The following is a 15,741-nucleotide window of genomic DNA, read 5'->3' on the forward strand; positions in this document are numbered from 1 at the left end:
ATACAATTATAACTATAAGGGGTTTGGAGATTTGATTGGGTCGGCATTTGAGTCTTGTAATAATATTAATATTTTAAGAGATTTAACTCCTTATTTTAGAGCGGAAGATTCTCCGTCGTTGCAAACAGGACCAAGGATTCTTTCTTTGGTGCTGTTTGCGACGACTTTTTTGGCGCATTTGCTACTATAACATTCTTGACGACGCCAACATTGTCCAATGCGTAAAGTGCTTAAGTGGGCCATGTGCACCGAATGGCGGGCGCCAAAACCACCAAAGTCTTTACTGCGAGGCTGCGTTGGTGGGATGGCGCTGTCGAGGACCTCGAAAAAATAGGGGTTCGAAGTTGGACGCGGGAAGCACTGGAATGACGGCGATGGCGAAATGGCGAAGGGGCTGAATTATTATTATTATTGCCATTGATGATGATGATGATCATGAATATTTTACTACCACACAGACATTTAGTTATACGTTATTAATAATTGTCCAATATACAACACCTTCACTAATTTATACTAATAGACAGAGGAAATATTTATTTGTTTGCATGGAATAGGCTCCAAAACTACTGGATCGATTAAAAAAAAACTCTGCTAGCCCTGATGAACATCGATATTTTAAAAATGTCAGTGTTTTTATATAGCGTAACCCAAAGTTAAAAAATATATATTTAATAATTCCTAATTATCTTTCTGATAATTAGGCTCATTGACCAAAGAGCAAAGTAAATTATAGACGATATCATCTTAAAAAACGCGATATCATGTGTTACAAAAAAGCTTTTTGTATTTAAAAGTTTATTTACGTAGAAAAGCTTTACGCTAGAACTGAATTGAATGCGGATGGAAACGCACTGTATACAAAATATAAAATTTCATTACAGAACTAAGAAAACTAATGAAGAAATCGTAAATTTTAACACCTAAGCTGCTAACCGCTCAATTTACTCAACTGTGTGAAACTGATGTATTCTGCCTGCAATCTTTTAGTCGCTATTGTTTGGCAACTCGAGATTAAATTGGACATTTTTGAATTCTTTGTAATGTTTCATGGGTGTTCTAGGCTTGGAATACCCGAGTCTGTTACTTAATGAAATATTAGGTTCAGAATCGACTCTGTACAACTCTGGGTTTCAGAGTTGAAGGGCTTCAAACAACAAATGCTTTATCCACTTAATATACATTATGCCACAAACACATATATATACATGAAATAGCAACTGAAAGGTATTTTTTAGCCAACATGCAATTGCTTTTGGCTCTATAAATTTAAGATAAATGTAACATATTGTATTTTTTTTCTGTTTGTTGTAACGTTTTCGATTCGTTTTTTGGTATTGATTGCATTTCATTATAAAACCTTCAGGGATGGACAACCAGTAAGTGGTTTTGGTGGTTTCTGTTTAATAACAATTATACATAAAGAACATACATTGCTCATGAAGAAACTAGGTTGACCAGAGATTATTTATTACTGATATTGCGAAAATGGTTTCTTAACAGTTGCTAAACTTAATTAGTTTTCTTAAGATAATTAGTATATGACCTAGACATCGTGACATTCTAAAAAATCAATTCAAACCAAACAAAATTATGTAATAAACTAATTACATTAGCATTTTAATTAAGCGAATTATAAAATACTATAGGAAAAATAGCCCATATTACAATCTAGTTAATTCGTTACAAATATATAAAACTTTCTTCTATATAAGTAATAATTATAGACAAATAAATTAAAAGTGATACCTATATGAGACATTCAAGGCAACTATCGCTATAGAATATTTGAATATACTTTATGAGAAAGGAAATTACTGATATTATTCAACATATAGACCTCAATTTCAAGGCTTATCGACATTTCCACGCTAGAAACAATAAGGAAAATGTGACATAATGTTATCAACAATTCGTTCTGTTGATAATACTCAGAACTATGTATTAGCGGAATGACATTATATAAGACTTTTGTACTCTAGATAAAAACCATTTTAAAATAGAGTTATTAATGAAAATAAAGGTAAATCACTCAATTCTAATTTATTAGTATATAAAATAAATCAAATTAATATTTATATATTACTTAGAAATGTTCAAAACAGAATTTTCCCTTTTTATCAGAGCGGGTAATCTAAGATGCTAATATTCATTAGGTTGGTATATTTAAATGGAAGAAAATAAGACATCATCTACGTACACAAAGGATTATGTATTTTTGTATTATAAACACAGAAAATTCATTCACAATTACAATACTATATATATTACGCTTAAAAAAACATAGGCTTCGGATTATATATTTCTTTTAATATTAAAAACATAAATGCCGGGACAGCCATTAATAAATATAATGAAAGCGGGATATCTACTTAACTATCTATACAAACTTACCACATTGATCTTCCCAAGGATGTGTGTTATCTGATCCTTGCTGCACATTTTGTTGTATTTCACTGTTCACTGTTCTATCACATTTTAATATCTATTTGTTTTTGTTCACACTCCGTTAAGTCTACGAGGCACTTTAGCATCGACCGTTATTCCTTGTTTTTTATAAGCTTTGTTTAAAGATATTATGGCTTGAAAAGGAAATTTGTAAGCTACTTGTTAAAGTTATACTTCTTTTGGCGCGATGGAGAAAAATTATGAAAGTGAATTTTTACGACGCGCGCGCACAAGAACACCTAAATTCGACATCGTAAAGTTAGGTCTAGATGGCATGGATATCGATAACCATATTCAAGTTGTATGTTCTAGTATTTTTATATTAAGAACACGTGTTACGAACAGTACAATTAAACAGTGAATAAATAAATATTATTTTGTTGTTTTTAAATCAATTTCATATACGGCGGTGATAGTATTTACTAATAATTTATTTATTTAAATAAAATATTTTTGCCAAAGAAGTATAACTTCTAACGCATGTACATTAGTACACACACTCTTTTTTTTTGTCTATTTCTGTTTAATTCAGACGATCTGCCTTCTGTACCTAACACGCATAGTCAACGTTTTGGGTGTAAGCCAATTTTTTTCGCTATATTTTCCGTCACAGATACGTACGAGCTAGTATCAACCCCACAAATTAGGTATGATAGTCCCACGCTGCCACCACACCGATACTGCTCACTTTTTAATTTCTAGAGGTATATACAACCTTTTAAAATTCATATAGCATCAAACGTAGTACAAGACAGACAAACGTAGTAGTACATACGAGTAGCAATTTCATGTCAAATATTTTAAATGATGTGACTATTAAATCGTTGCACATATTTAATCTGTTTACGAAATACGTTAAAAGCTTAATTATATGTGCATTACAAAATTTTATTATACAGAACTGAGCTAATGAACTAATGTTAAATAAGAACTAGCCAATTGGATGGCACGCCTGTTCACCGACGCTTAAATTATCCCATATTAAACTGAGGTTATATGAGGCAAGCAATTCCAATCGATTAAACTCGTGTAGTTTCGGATGGGGATGACAATTGTTTGAAAGGGGATGACGGAATCAGGAAAATTTTACAGCATTATATATTATTTACAAATATTAACGATCTGTTTTCTGTGTCGATTACTTTATTTATTAAAAACGTCTGAATGTAGAAAGTGTCACTATTCCTTTGTACATTCTTTATTGCTTTGTCAATGACGTATTCATAATGGTTGAACGGTTTTCGCTGGTTTTTTGTATCGAAATTCGCAATATCGTAATTTGAACTAGATTAGTGGCTAACTGGCGAATTCGTGCGTGATCAAAGTTAACTATTAAACCACGTACTCAGAGTAGTTCATTAAGTAGCTTAAGTGATATTTTGTTTAATTAAACAGCTGTGTTAGAGTCTTTAGGTGACAACTACTTTTCTATTGGCACCCAATTAATATCTTGCTAAGCACCAAATCGACGACGGCGTATGTCAGGCAAAGATGGCAAAAATCTTGCCTATAAGATTGAGGAACACAGGCAAATATTGCGCGTTAAAGCAGTTTATTACATACAAAACCCAAAAAATCCGCGCACCACCACTTTGTGGAACCAGCTGCCCACTAAAGTATTTCCGTACCTATCCTTAAAAGGCCGACAAAGCACTCGCGAGACCTCTGGCATTGAAAGTGTCCATGTGCGGCGGTATCACTTAACATCAGCCTACTGCCCGTTTGCCCCCTGTTCTATAAATAATAATCTTTTAATAAAGTAGTTCTATATAATTATAATTGTATCAATATACAATTGAGAACTTTAAGTAGCCTTTAGTGACGGCTAAACGAACAAGATAAAATCTAAATAGACTAATAAATACATTGTTACTGTGAGCCTGTTTTACCTTTCAAGAATGCCGTTTTATTCACCAACAAAAAGGGTATTCGAATTTGACACATTTTGCGTCACACAATACAAGTATTACTATCATATTCAAAAAATGAGGCTACAATACCAGAGATAAGCCGGATCTGCTTTTAGTACCTATATTATTGATAATATATATACGTACATAATTAAAATGAATTTATTTCATGTAACATTTAATAATGTAATCATTTGTTTATTATTTATAAAGGTTATTTACAAATTACTGTACGTTTTTAAGTTCAGTCAAACTTAATCACTAAAAACACTAACAATCTTATAAGTACATAATATTTGTAAAAAAGATTATTAATAGTGAAATTATTGTACACTTTCGGACTATCACATATTTATGACAGACATTTAGATTATACACAGATATATGTCTACGCTGTTGATAGAGATGTACATATTCAAATTAAATGTGATCACCTATGACGCTATGTAAGCTTACATAAATATTGAGATGATCGAAAGTGCTTAGCGTAAACAAATTCTCAATTTTTTTATATTTATACTCATACTAAAACGACGTAATTGTAAATTTATAAATGGCTTTTCTTCTTTTTAAATTCTTATATATTCCATTTGAATTTAAATGTATAAAATAAATTCATTTTAATAAGATAAGTATAAATAATAACAATTCATATGTCCGAAATATTTCAGCTTAGTAGAACAGTTGGATGTTAATAAGAAACGAAAGAAAACAGCAGTACTTGGCTTGTGTATCTTAGCAATATGTGTCAATTAGATCCTTAATAAAGGCCCTCGACTCGAACTAATAAACAAAATTATTTAATTAAATAAATATTTAAAAAAATCTATGTTCATGATAGAAATAGTTTGTGACAAAATTGAAATATCGCTTGTCCCCATACTACCGTGTTGTCGTTTTTTGAGAAAAGTAGATATAGTGTTACAACTAATCAAACATAAGATTGAGAGGCATAAGTTAATTTCATACTAAATTTTCTATCTAAAGCAGCGTTTTTCCATCCCTTTTGTGCCATTTCCCACCTAAGCCTTTCCTACTTTTCCTCTTCTATGTAACTAGCAAAATCTTCAGTAGTAAATTTAATTGTTCACTTAAAAAAACCTTAAATGATAGGTTTTTTAGCAAGAAATTACAAGGAAACTGTGAACGGAATACAGTATGTTAATTTTCAAAATATATAATAACTGAAATTCAAATAACAAATAATGTCAATTTTATATCTCATAAAAATAAATATTTATTTTATTATCAGGAACTGTGCTGAATATTACTGGTTAAATAATAAACAAAACTAGTGCAATATACTTAGCATAGGATTCTCCTTGGCATAGTTTTTATTATCTATGCTAAGTAGTGCTTTTACATTTGTAGGTTTCCTACGTTTAACATAATAAAATTAATTCCTAATTATGTAAGACAACGATTAATTTTTCACTACAATTTATGTATTTAAACTATTAAAAAAATACAAAGTTTTCAAAATCAATATCTAAGATTTTAAATTGTATTTTATGCGTTAAAATCAATTATTAGATAAACTTGTAATAAAACCCTCAACGTAAAGTTTCATTTAATAAATAAGCTTATGTAATAATAGAAATAGGCAGTTCTAGAGCGCTAGAAAAAAAAATGGACACTTTAAATACAAAAATGGACTGGACCTACTGGAAAGAGACAAAAGAAAAAATGGACAGATGACGTTATATAACTAGCGGGGGAAAACTGCAAGAATGTTGCTCAAGACAAAGGAATGGAAAAATAAAAAGGAGGCTTTTAATGAGCCAAACAAAAGAAGAAAAGAAGTCTAACTTAGTTTTAAACTTATACTCACACTACACTATACTAACTTACCAACTAACCAATTGTTTAGGGATCAATTAATAAAGGTTTAATAATAAAAATCTCTTTTAGCAACATGATTGATAGAATGTTAAAGAATCAAAGAGTTAATGAACGTAAAATTTGCATCAATAATTAATTTTAATTATTATTTTCATGTCATCCGTCGGTTTGAATGAAAACTTTTTTAGGAAATTTAGTTTATACGTATACAATTCAATCTTTATCAAAAGCTACATAAAATCATCTAAAACCTAAGTAATATTTGCAAATAATATCGTATTGCCTATTAAAAAAATTACAGCAAACATTTTACAGCAAGTTTTCGCAACAACTTAAGAAACGGCTGAGGAAAGACTTGTAAGCCGCACTATTGGTAATAACAATTGCGGTATGTAACGATTTAAAACCCATTAACTTGATGTCTTTTTGCTATTAATGCTAAAGATTTTGTATAATATCGTGTACTTTTAGAATTATATTCATACAACATAAAGTCAATCTTTTTCATAATTTATTTAATTATATATGCTTATGATTATGTTATCATAACTTTTACTGAATTGCTAATAAAAACTTTTAATCATTATAAAGCCATTTGAGGTAGATTTTAAATTAAATTGTTTTACACCTATTCACACACTCAACAACGCATTGCTATATTTTGTTTGTTACTTTAGTTTAGACGGTGTATAAACAAATGTCTAAAATACTAAGGGTCTGTTTCACAATGTCCGGATCACTTCCAAATAAGCTATTTATTACATATTGGTAGGATGAACTAGTGATTGTTGCGTTTCACGACTGTCAGATAGCTATATTCGTCATGAAACGCGAAGTATCTTATTCGGAACTTTTATCTTCCAAATCATTTATGTGTTGCACAGCTATTTGGTACTTTATCCATAGATTGTGAAACAGACCCTAAACATTTTCTATCCGCGATGGAAGGCTGGTGACCTGATACTGCCTGACTTCTATAGTTCTATTATAGGCCCTTGCATCAAGATTGTCAATACTTGTACTGTGTTATTTAAAAATCATTAAAAATGATTCGTAAAAATGCCGATCGCAGCTGTTCTAGAAGTTTCACATACAATTTTTCGGACATACTCATTGTTAATTAATACCTACGTGATTTAAATTTAAGATAAACTGAACTGTTATTAATTATTTCCAATTACAAACATAAGCTCTGGGTTAACTTGAGCTTAGAAACATAATTCTAATAGAAAAATGAACTCGATTTAATGTTTCCTTAAACACACATAAACGAGTAATTCTTGTATTCAATTATATTTTTATATATATTTATAACTGGAATCTCGGAATCGGCTGCAATAATTTTCATAAAGTATACGGGGGGTTTCGGGGGCGATAATTCGATCTTCGAAAGGAATCGTTTCTAGAAAATGTCATTTTATTGCGGTAAGATCGAAAATTATTAATCGTATTATATAATTTTATTAGTATGTAATTCGAACTTAAACACACATTATATAAATATCAAGACAATCTATTAACCGACCTCAAACTGGTGTTATAATTATTACTATTACTCGACTAATAATTACAGAAAAGTACCTATTAAATGGTATGACAACGAGAACTTCATTAAAATACTTTATCCATATTATTAGTAATAAAACAATATTACATACCATCTTCACAAATTTCACATTAATTTTAAAGACACGTTTTCATCACACAGGCGAACTTGAAATGAAAACGAAATTGAAGTCGAACTAAAGGGTAGACAAAGAAATCGTTTTGTCACTATTACGGTTAAGGTGCTCCTTTTCGTTCTCTCAAAGGAAAGGAGACAGTGATTCGTAACGTTCCTATTTTTTTAAATATATTTTGTATTGTCAGTCTCCATCCTTAATCCAATGACACCAATGCCATCTATTTTTGTTTTGTTTTTTCTGCATATACTTAATTATAATATCTTTGTTTTGTTCTATTATTTTTGTCTAAGTAAAAGTAGAAAAATCTTATATGGCACTCAGTCTCATCTCATCAATTATTTTAATACTGTTTTGGTTTTGCAACGAAGTGTAAATAAAAATAAAAACATACATATATAGTAAAATAAATATACATATATATTATATCGCAAACAATACATTTTATAGTGAAAAGCAAAAATTATGTTAATTATTTCGCAAGTAAATGTCAATATAAACAGGTGACTCGTTTAAGGTCTTAATAATTAAATTTTGCACTTTCCCTCAAAAAGGTTGTCACTGAATTATTTAATATGGCAATTTATATACCAAGCTTCAAAACAAGTGGCAGATAAAACTGATAAGATAAAAACTCACCAACGTTTTTAAGTAAAATTACTTTGGTTTACAAAAATCATAAATATATGGTATATATATATAAATTTATGGTAACACACATATTTAAGGTGTGTAAATGGCAGTTAAAAAATAACACAATTTTCCCAACATTCTTATCAGAGGCGAACGGAGGAGGCAATTGCGTTGCCGGCCTAAATATCATAATTGTAATTTCTGTCCAATCTAATTAAAACATTGTTATTTATATTGTTAAATATATACACTGATGAACGTCAATATTAAAAAATACATATTTAAGTATGCATTTACAATCAATTCCTTAAATCAAGGGCATGTTTACATTAAATTATTTCGAGTTATTAAATTAACATTTAAAATATTATGGAGGAGCCATAATATAAAAACCCTATCATCAATTTAAGGTAAATTTTAAATAATGATAAGATTAATAATTATAAATTTTGTAGTCAAGTAAAATTCCTAGTAAAAAATATTAAATTAATTACGCGTATAATCTCGCGTTTGAACAAAAAATATAATTTAAATATTCAAAGCATTTAATTAAGAATTATTAATTACTCCTTTTTGTTTACCGCTTGTCACACGTTATCACTACGACGTCAACACTCATAAATTTTTGAGTTATCGAATAAGCAAACAACCAGCAAAAATTAACATACTTCATCAAAAAACACGAAATAACGGTCACATCACACGCGATTCTTTGCGAGCGGTCTCCGCGAAGACAGACAGGTGACTGAATGAAAACAACCATTCACCGGGCGATGCCAGAGAAAACACATAGAAAATGCATGGTACAAACTTATATGGTGTGCTACGAAACTATAGAATTATAAATATTAAACCTTTAACATACGATTCGGTGAAAACACCACTATGTGGAACCAGCTGCCCCCTGAAGTATTTCAGAACCAATTCGACTTAAGGTCCTTCAAAAAGAGTGTACCAATTTTTAAAAGGCCAACAACGCACTCGCGAGCCCTTTGGCATTGGGAGTGTAATGGGTATCATGCGGTATCACGTAACATCAGGTGAGCCTCCTGCCCATTTTGCCCTTGTTCTATATTTTTTTTTAATTTGTAAAAAAACAGAATATTCTGTCTAAACATTTTTGTTTGACCATAAACTCTCAAAAATCCTTCACTAACCTAAGCGTAAATTAAAATCGATTAATGATATAATAAAACATTTGTTCGGGGAGGTAAGCCTAAATGAAACATTTTTTTTTTTCAAATTCAAAGATCTTTCTCAAGATCAAAAGCAAGACAGACTCCATCGCATCGCATATTTAATACAATACAACATTTTTCATACTTCAAAATGACTGTCTAACTACATAATATATAATAAATACCGTATGCCTTACAAAATGCATCACTTAGTTGCTTACATTTATTTCACTGTACTACATATGTACCTGTAATAAAAAACATCATATAAATAAACATTATTAATCTTTATATGATATCGATTATTAAAATATAGTACTATATATAAAGGCCTCATCTATTTCTTTAATGCATGCACATACTGTGTAATAATTAATCATATGATATACCTACTTGTTTAAAATATATTATTAATTATGGAAATGAAAAGGCTATAAATAATAATAATAAAAGTACCGGACCGAATGTTCATACTATGATGAATACGTATCTATGACAATCATACCGTTGGTCATATAACCCAAATAATCTGCACCATGAGTGGCGCTAACAATCTTTGTAAGGGCTAGAATATTTCCAGGGCATGAAGGACCGCTGAAGACCTAGACGCCTGATGACGTTTTGGTGCGGAAAACATTGAGCAGTATTGTCAATCCAGCTCTTAAGAGCAAGTGTTCCTGGAGATATCTGAACTGTCAGTGATGTGGAGAAACGCCTCTGATATTATTAAATCGAACGATTTAAAAAGGATATTTACCAATATGCTTAAGTTCAAACTGAATTTTTTATTCCTTTACATATATAATATTAACACGCTGATAAGAGATAACACGAGAGCGAGTCAATCAAGATAACATATGTTTTGCATAATGATAAGAATCACGGTCACGAACAATGATGTAATTCATATATGTATTTCCTATTTTTTATATATAGATAAGTACTTTAGAAGAGAGAAAATAGGATAATACAAACATTTTCATATATAGCTAATGTACGTAACATTTAAGTAATAAAACTCTAGATACTATTTTGTATTACTAAGTAAATCGAACTTTTTATATAATATAAATCCCGGTGGCATACGATCCTACGGGACGCTGGTAAAATGCAGTCATCGCAGCCCATAGACACTAATTTTTAGTAGTTGCGTTGCCAGCTTTAGAGGGACAAGTACATTCTTCATTTGAAGATTTCCTTCGGGAGTCGATTCCACAGTTTGCTAGTTCACAAAAGAAAGTGTTCGTCAAAACAAAGCAATATATTTTTGTAGTTATACAATTGTTGCTTCAGTCCGTATATCTACTACACATGATTAATTTGATATATTTGCAATTAACGTAAATAAAGTTCACTGAATGCAGGATGCGTCCTTTCAGTAATACTCGAAGGAAGGCAGAAATTATTATTTTTTTATTTATCAGTGTTTCAAAAGACTCAAATTATAGTCATGAAAACATCTTCGTGTATAAAGAGCCTCATCACAGTACTAATTTAAATACGAAGTAATAGAAATAACAGTGTTAATATTGTAGTATCTAAATTTTTTGGTAAATATTATTTTGTATTGCATCGCTGTTGATGAATCCGTGACATTTTTTGTATTATTTTTAAGATTAAGGTTGGTGATTCTAAAACCTTTTCCCTTGCTAGAGTTGCTTAAAAGGAATCGCTTTTTAGCGATAAGGCCGCCTTTTGCATCCCTTATAATTATTATGTATTAGGTTATTTATTAATGTAACGAAGTTGTTTTTTATAGAACAGGGGGCAAACGGGCAGGAGGCTCACCTAATGTTAAGTGATACCGCCGCCCATGGACACTCTCGATGCCAGAGGGCTCGCGAGTGCGCTACCTGCCTTTTAAGAATTGGTACGCTCTTTTAAGGTGTAAATAAATAAACGAAATGTCAAACAAATGTTTCATGTTCAAAAAAGATGTCAATAATAAAAATAGAAATCAAACAATTATCAGTAATTTAAATACGAAATGCAAAGCATCATTGTTAATCCAATTCAAAACAAATGAAACTGTTTAAATTCAACAGCCGTACATTTTTGCAATTCAAACTAATTAAACATTTGCATACATTATCTCGGTTTGTTTAATTCATCGTATAATTATTCTCAAAGCGTTAATTTCTTCTTAATGGCGCCAGGATGTTTATAAATAATACTTTGAAATATAGGCACATTATGCGCAAAGGTTTTTATATGAAATCGATTTTTTAACTTTATTGCGCTGGTCATGTACGCATGTTGTAGGGACGGCACCGCTTTTCATCTGTTTGTATGTCCGTCCGTTTGTTTGTATCATGTGTTTGTCGAAATTTTGTAGTCCAAATAAAAATAAACATTGTAATTACATCTAGTAAATTTAAGAATTTTAAAATTTTGGGACAACATACTAGAGAACAATAAAAATTAAAAAACTATAATTAAAATGTTTAATCGATTCAAGCTTAGTAAACTAATTATTTTATTTTTAAAAATTCAAAATTATTTTTTAGAATTAGGTATGAAATAATTCTAAAGCAGTAGCCAGTGCCTCCAGCGTGCGAATCTCATCCCGGAGGTCGTAGGTTCAAACCCGGCTGTGCACCAATGGACTGTCTATGTGCACATTTAACATTCGCTCGAACCGTGAAGGAAAACATCGCGAGGAAACCTGCTTGCTTTGACCCAAAACGTCGACAGCGTGAGTCAGCCACTGGAGGCTGATCACCTACTTGCCTATCAGATTGACAAAATATGAAACAGATACAGATATTGTTAAATCTATTATCAAAACCATAATTCTCTAGTATGCTAATGGCAACTGTTTGTAACTCTCATAAATGTTAGTATATTATCTGTGTATAGAGAAAAAAAAGTTTGTTAGTCTTTGAACCTCCAAGCGTGTTTTAATAGATATCTGATGCCCCGACCTGAAAAGGTTGTAGCACCACTGGTTTTATTTTTATGTATTAATTAACCTGTATACAAAAACCTTCTCTCAATTGAGCCACCTAAAAATCTAAAAAAAAATTAGCAGAGCACTCGTTCAACATTAATTTCAAAACAAATTACATTAGGGAGTCTTATCACAATGGCATTTCATACATTCTTTCATCACTAGTCGACCTTGAACATTTATTACTATTCAATACCATTCATGTTGGTCGTGAGTTTGTATTACGCTTTACGAAATTGTAAACGATCGCTATACTAGTCTATCTATGTCATATAGAACTACTCTTTTGGTGTACTTATGTTTATGAACATTTTTAGGTATTAGGCCACTGACCAGTGTGCGATTCTCGTCTCTGAGGTCTTTCATAGGTTCGATTCCCGGTGAAAAATCGTGACGAACGTGTGTCAAGCACAGGCTGTTCATCTACTTGCCTATTAGATTGAAAAAACATCAGAAACAGCTGTAACGCCACTGATTTAATTTTATTTTTATTAAGGCAGTGGTTAGCGTTTCTCCAACTTAAGACCATAATTTACGTGTTAAGATCCTTAGTTACTTCTATGTGCGAAATAACCACTTGTTTGTACAGTAAAAGAAATCGTCATGTGTGTTAGACTTATCTAGAGAATCTAGGACAGGTGTTAGGCTCTGAAAGCTATGCTTAATTTGTAAGTAATTCTCTGCACCTATTTTACTGCAGTAGTTTTATTCTAGGAGTACATTGTCTACACATATAATTATTTAACTAATGTATACAAAAATTGTAAACCTATTTTTAAACAGTGTATGTGGCGTTGCATTCTCCTTCACACGAAACTACCTTTTGGAATGGGCAACTTAAATCATTTTTATATTTTATTTAACGTTCAAAAGTCCTAAATTAGATGGTCTAATTTGAATAAATAATTTGACTTTGACTTTGACTAAGAAGCATAAAACTTAACTCAATATAAACATATTTAAGAAAGATTACATTATATTAAAGTCTATGTTACTTAGGAATGTAGCATTCTATGACTAACGTTAAAAACACTAATAGTTTTCAGTTTATACGTTACACACATACAAAAGAAATTAACGAAAGAAAATTTTCAATCGGTAAATAACATTAGTAATTTCGAAAATCATAAAAACGAATCGTAAGAGTAAACATGTCCCTTTCCTTTCCAAAGTGATTTGTGAGAGAGAATATAAATAACGTACTGACCGGTAATCATAAGCATAGATCCGGTCGCATCTTCATTGTAATCTATTAAAATATGCAATTGCACAACCTAGATTAAGGATTACGATTACAGATAACACTTTACTTGAACCAAATACAACTTTAATCAAATTTTAAGTTTATAAATTCTTTCGTGTATTTATAATGAAAACATATTTTAAATAACCTTCGAGATTTTTCAGACAAGCTCATTTGTATGCTACATTAACAAAAAAATAAATTCTAAATGTAAATGAAGAACCTCCAAAAAATTTAATATTGATGTTAAGAAGTGTAAATTTATATGAACAAATTAATTTTGTTTTTTTACTTCAGTGCTATAAAACCTCAAATTTTTTAAACAAAATGTCAACAAAATAAGCTGTCCTAGAAACCTGCAAAATCTTCATAATTGTTGTACAGTGTTTTTCTCTCTTTTTAATTTACACATGAAACAGAATCTGAGTGAGTGAGTTGTTGATTTTTTTTATATACAGTCAAAATCTATTACAACGACGAAGGTTCTAGTCATATTTGTGTTTAAAAACTGATAGTCGTAACAGCCGATGACGTTATTATTAAGAACCTAATACAATAGAATTCAGCCGGGACCTTTGATTTTGGTCAATATAACACTTATGTTCTAAATGTACATACACGCTTTTGACTGCAGTTCAAAATATACTATATTTCAATATGGATATTGCTTTAAAATACCATAGAGCTCTAAAATATATTATTTTATAGAACAGGGGATAAACAGATAGGATCTTCACCCAATGTCAAGTGATACCTCCGCCCATGGACACTTTCAAATTGGTTCGGAAATATATCAATGAAACTCATAGTCACGATACTCCAAATAACTCGCATTGGTTTTTTTTTATTGGTTACCAAAGAAATTGTAACACTCGCTCCAGTTCTACCGAATTACGTATGCAAGAGCCCTATGCATTGATGGCATTGCACCGTGAACTCATTTACAAAGAGAATGACGACATTTGTGAAAGCATTTCTATGTATGAACCACTGACCATGACTTTTTCTTTTAAACGACAAACAGTACGGTGAACATATAAGACATTTCGAGACAAAAACAACTTGTTTTTTTGTTTTATTTTGTACAAAACAAGTGCAAAATTTTATGATGTTTTTGTATTTATTTTATAAACAATTTGTTCGTACTAAACTTATTATTATGTATTAATAAATAAAAATAATACACATTCCTAAGCGATAATTGTACACACCATATATATATATGAGAAAAACATTTATTTATTTATTTAAATTTAAACTATATAAAAACTGTTAAGCCAGACAAAACCACAAATAAGATTTAATTTTAGAGCTCATAAAATAACATACTCAGAATACAAAAAGAGAAGTTTGTTCTGTCTATAAGACCTGCCGGGGCTAGTAGCCGATCTATAGATTATTTAAATCTAAACTAATCAACTTGTATGGTTCTTATTATACCATTAATTACATGAAGAAATTATAATAAAGTTCGTACTAACTTTATTATACGTGTGTAATACTATGATTACCTAAAGACCTCTTTTGACCAATCAAATAAAGCGTGCCTTCTCTTTTACATTCTCACCGAATCTCGGAAGTACTTAATATCTACTTAATTCAACCAAAATTAAACTCTTCAACGTACAATGTATGCAAATCCGGCAACCGTCACTAATTCATTGCGTCAAGTGAACCTAATAGAGTAATCGTATGTTACGTAAAGTGGAGCACGCAACAATGCAACTGCACATCCAGGGCATTGTGGGTTAATGGTGTGCAGGGATTGACAGCCTTTGCAACTGTGATAATAAAGATATTTTAATTATCAACATATGTTTACAAATTTTGTCTTCACCAATTTAATTTAATAAGA

General features: G+C 30.6%; 1 protein-coding gene across 6 annotated transcripts in view; it reads right to left on the reverse strand.

The window, feature by feature from the left end:
* LOC110992931 (disheveled-associated activator of morphogenesis 1) overlaps positions 1-15,741 on the reverse strand; it is a 93,777-nt gene that overhangs the window by 52,413 nt on the left and 25,623 nt on the right. Inside the window, exons 1-2 of one of the 6 annotated variants that reach the window (XM_045628518.1) lie at positions 9,184-9,352; positions 2,395-2,582 (exon numbers count right to left, since the gene is read on the reverse strand). The exons of 1 other annotated variant lie outside the window; for it this stretch is intronic. In XM_045628518.1, coding sequence (XP_045484474.1) covers positions 2,395-2,442 — 48 coding nt within the window. In that variant the 5' untranslated portion in view covers positions 2,443-2,582; positions 9,184-9,352. Of the gene's footprint in view, positions 1-2,394; positions 2,583-9,082; positions 9,353-15,741 lie in introns of those variants that run through there. 4 more of the 6 variants (XM_045628516.1, XM_045628513.1, XM_045628514.1 and 1 more) reach the window with 4 other exon arrangements.

The sequence above is a fragment of the Pieris rapae genome, chromosome 6 (genome assembly GCF_905147795.1).
Source record: "Pieris rapae chromosome 6, ilPieRapa1.1, whole genome shotgun sequence".
NCBI classification, from domain to species: Eukaryota; Metazoa; Arthropoda; class Insecta; order Lepidoptera; family Pieridae; genus Pieris; species Pieris rapae.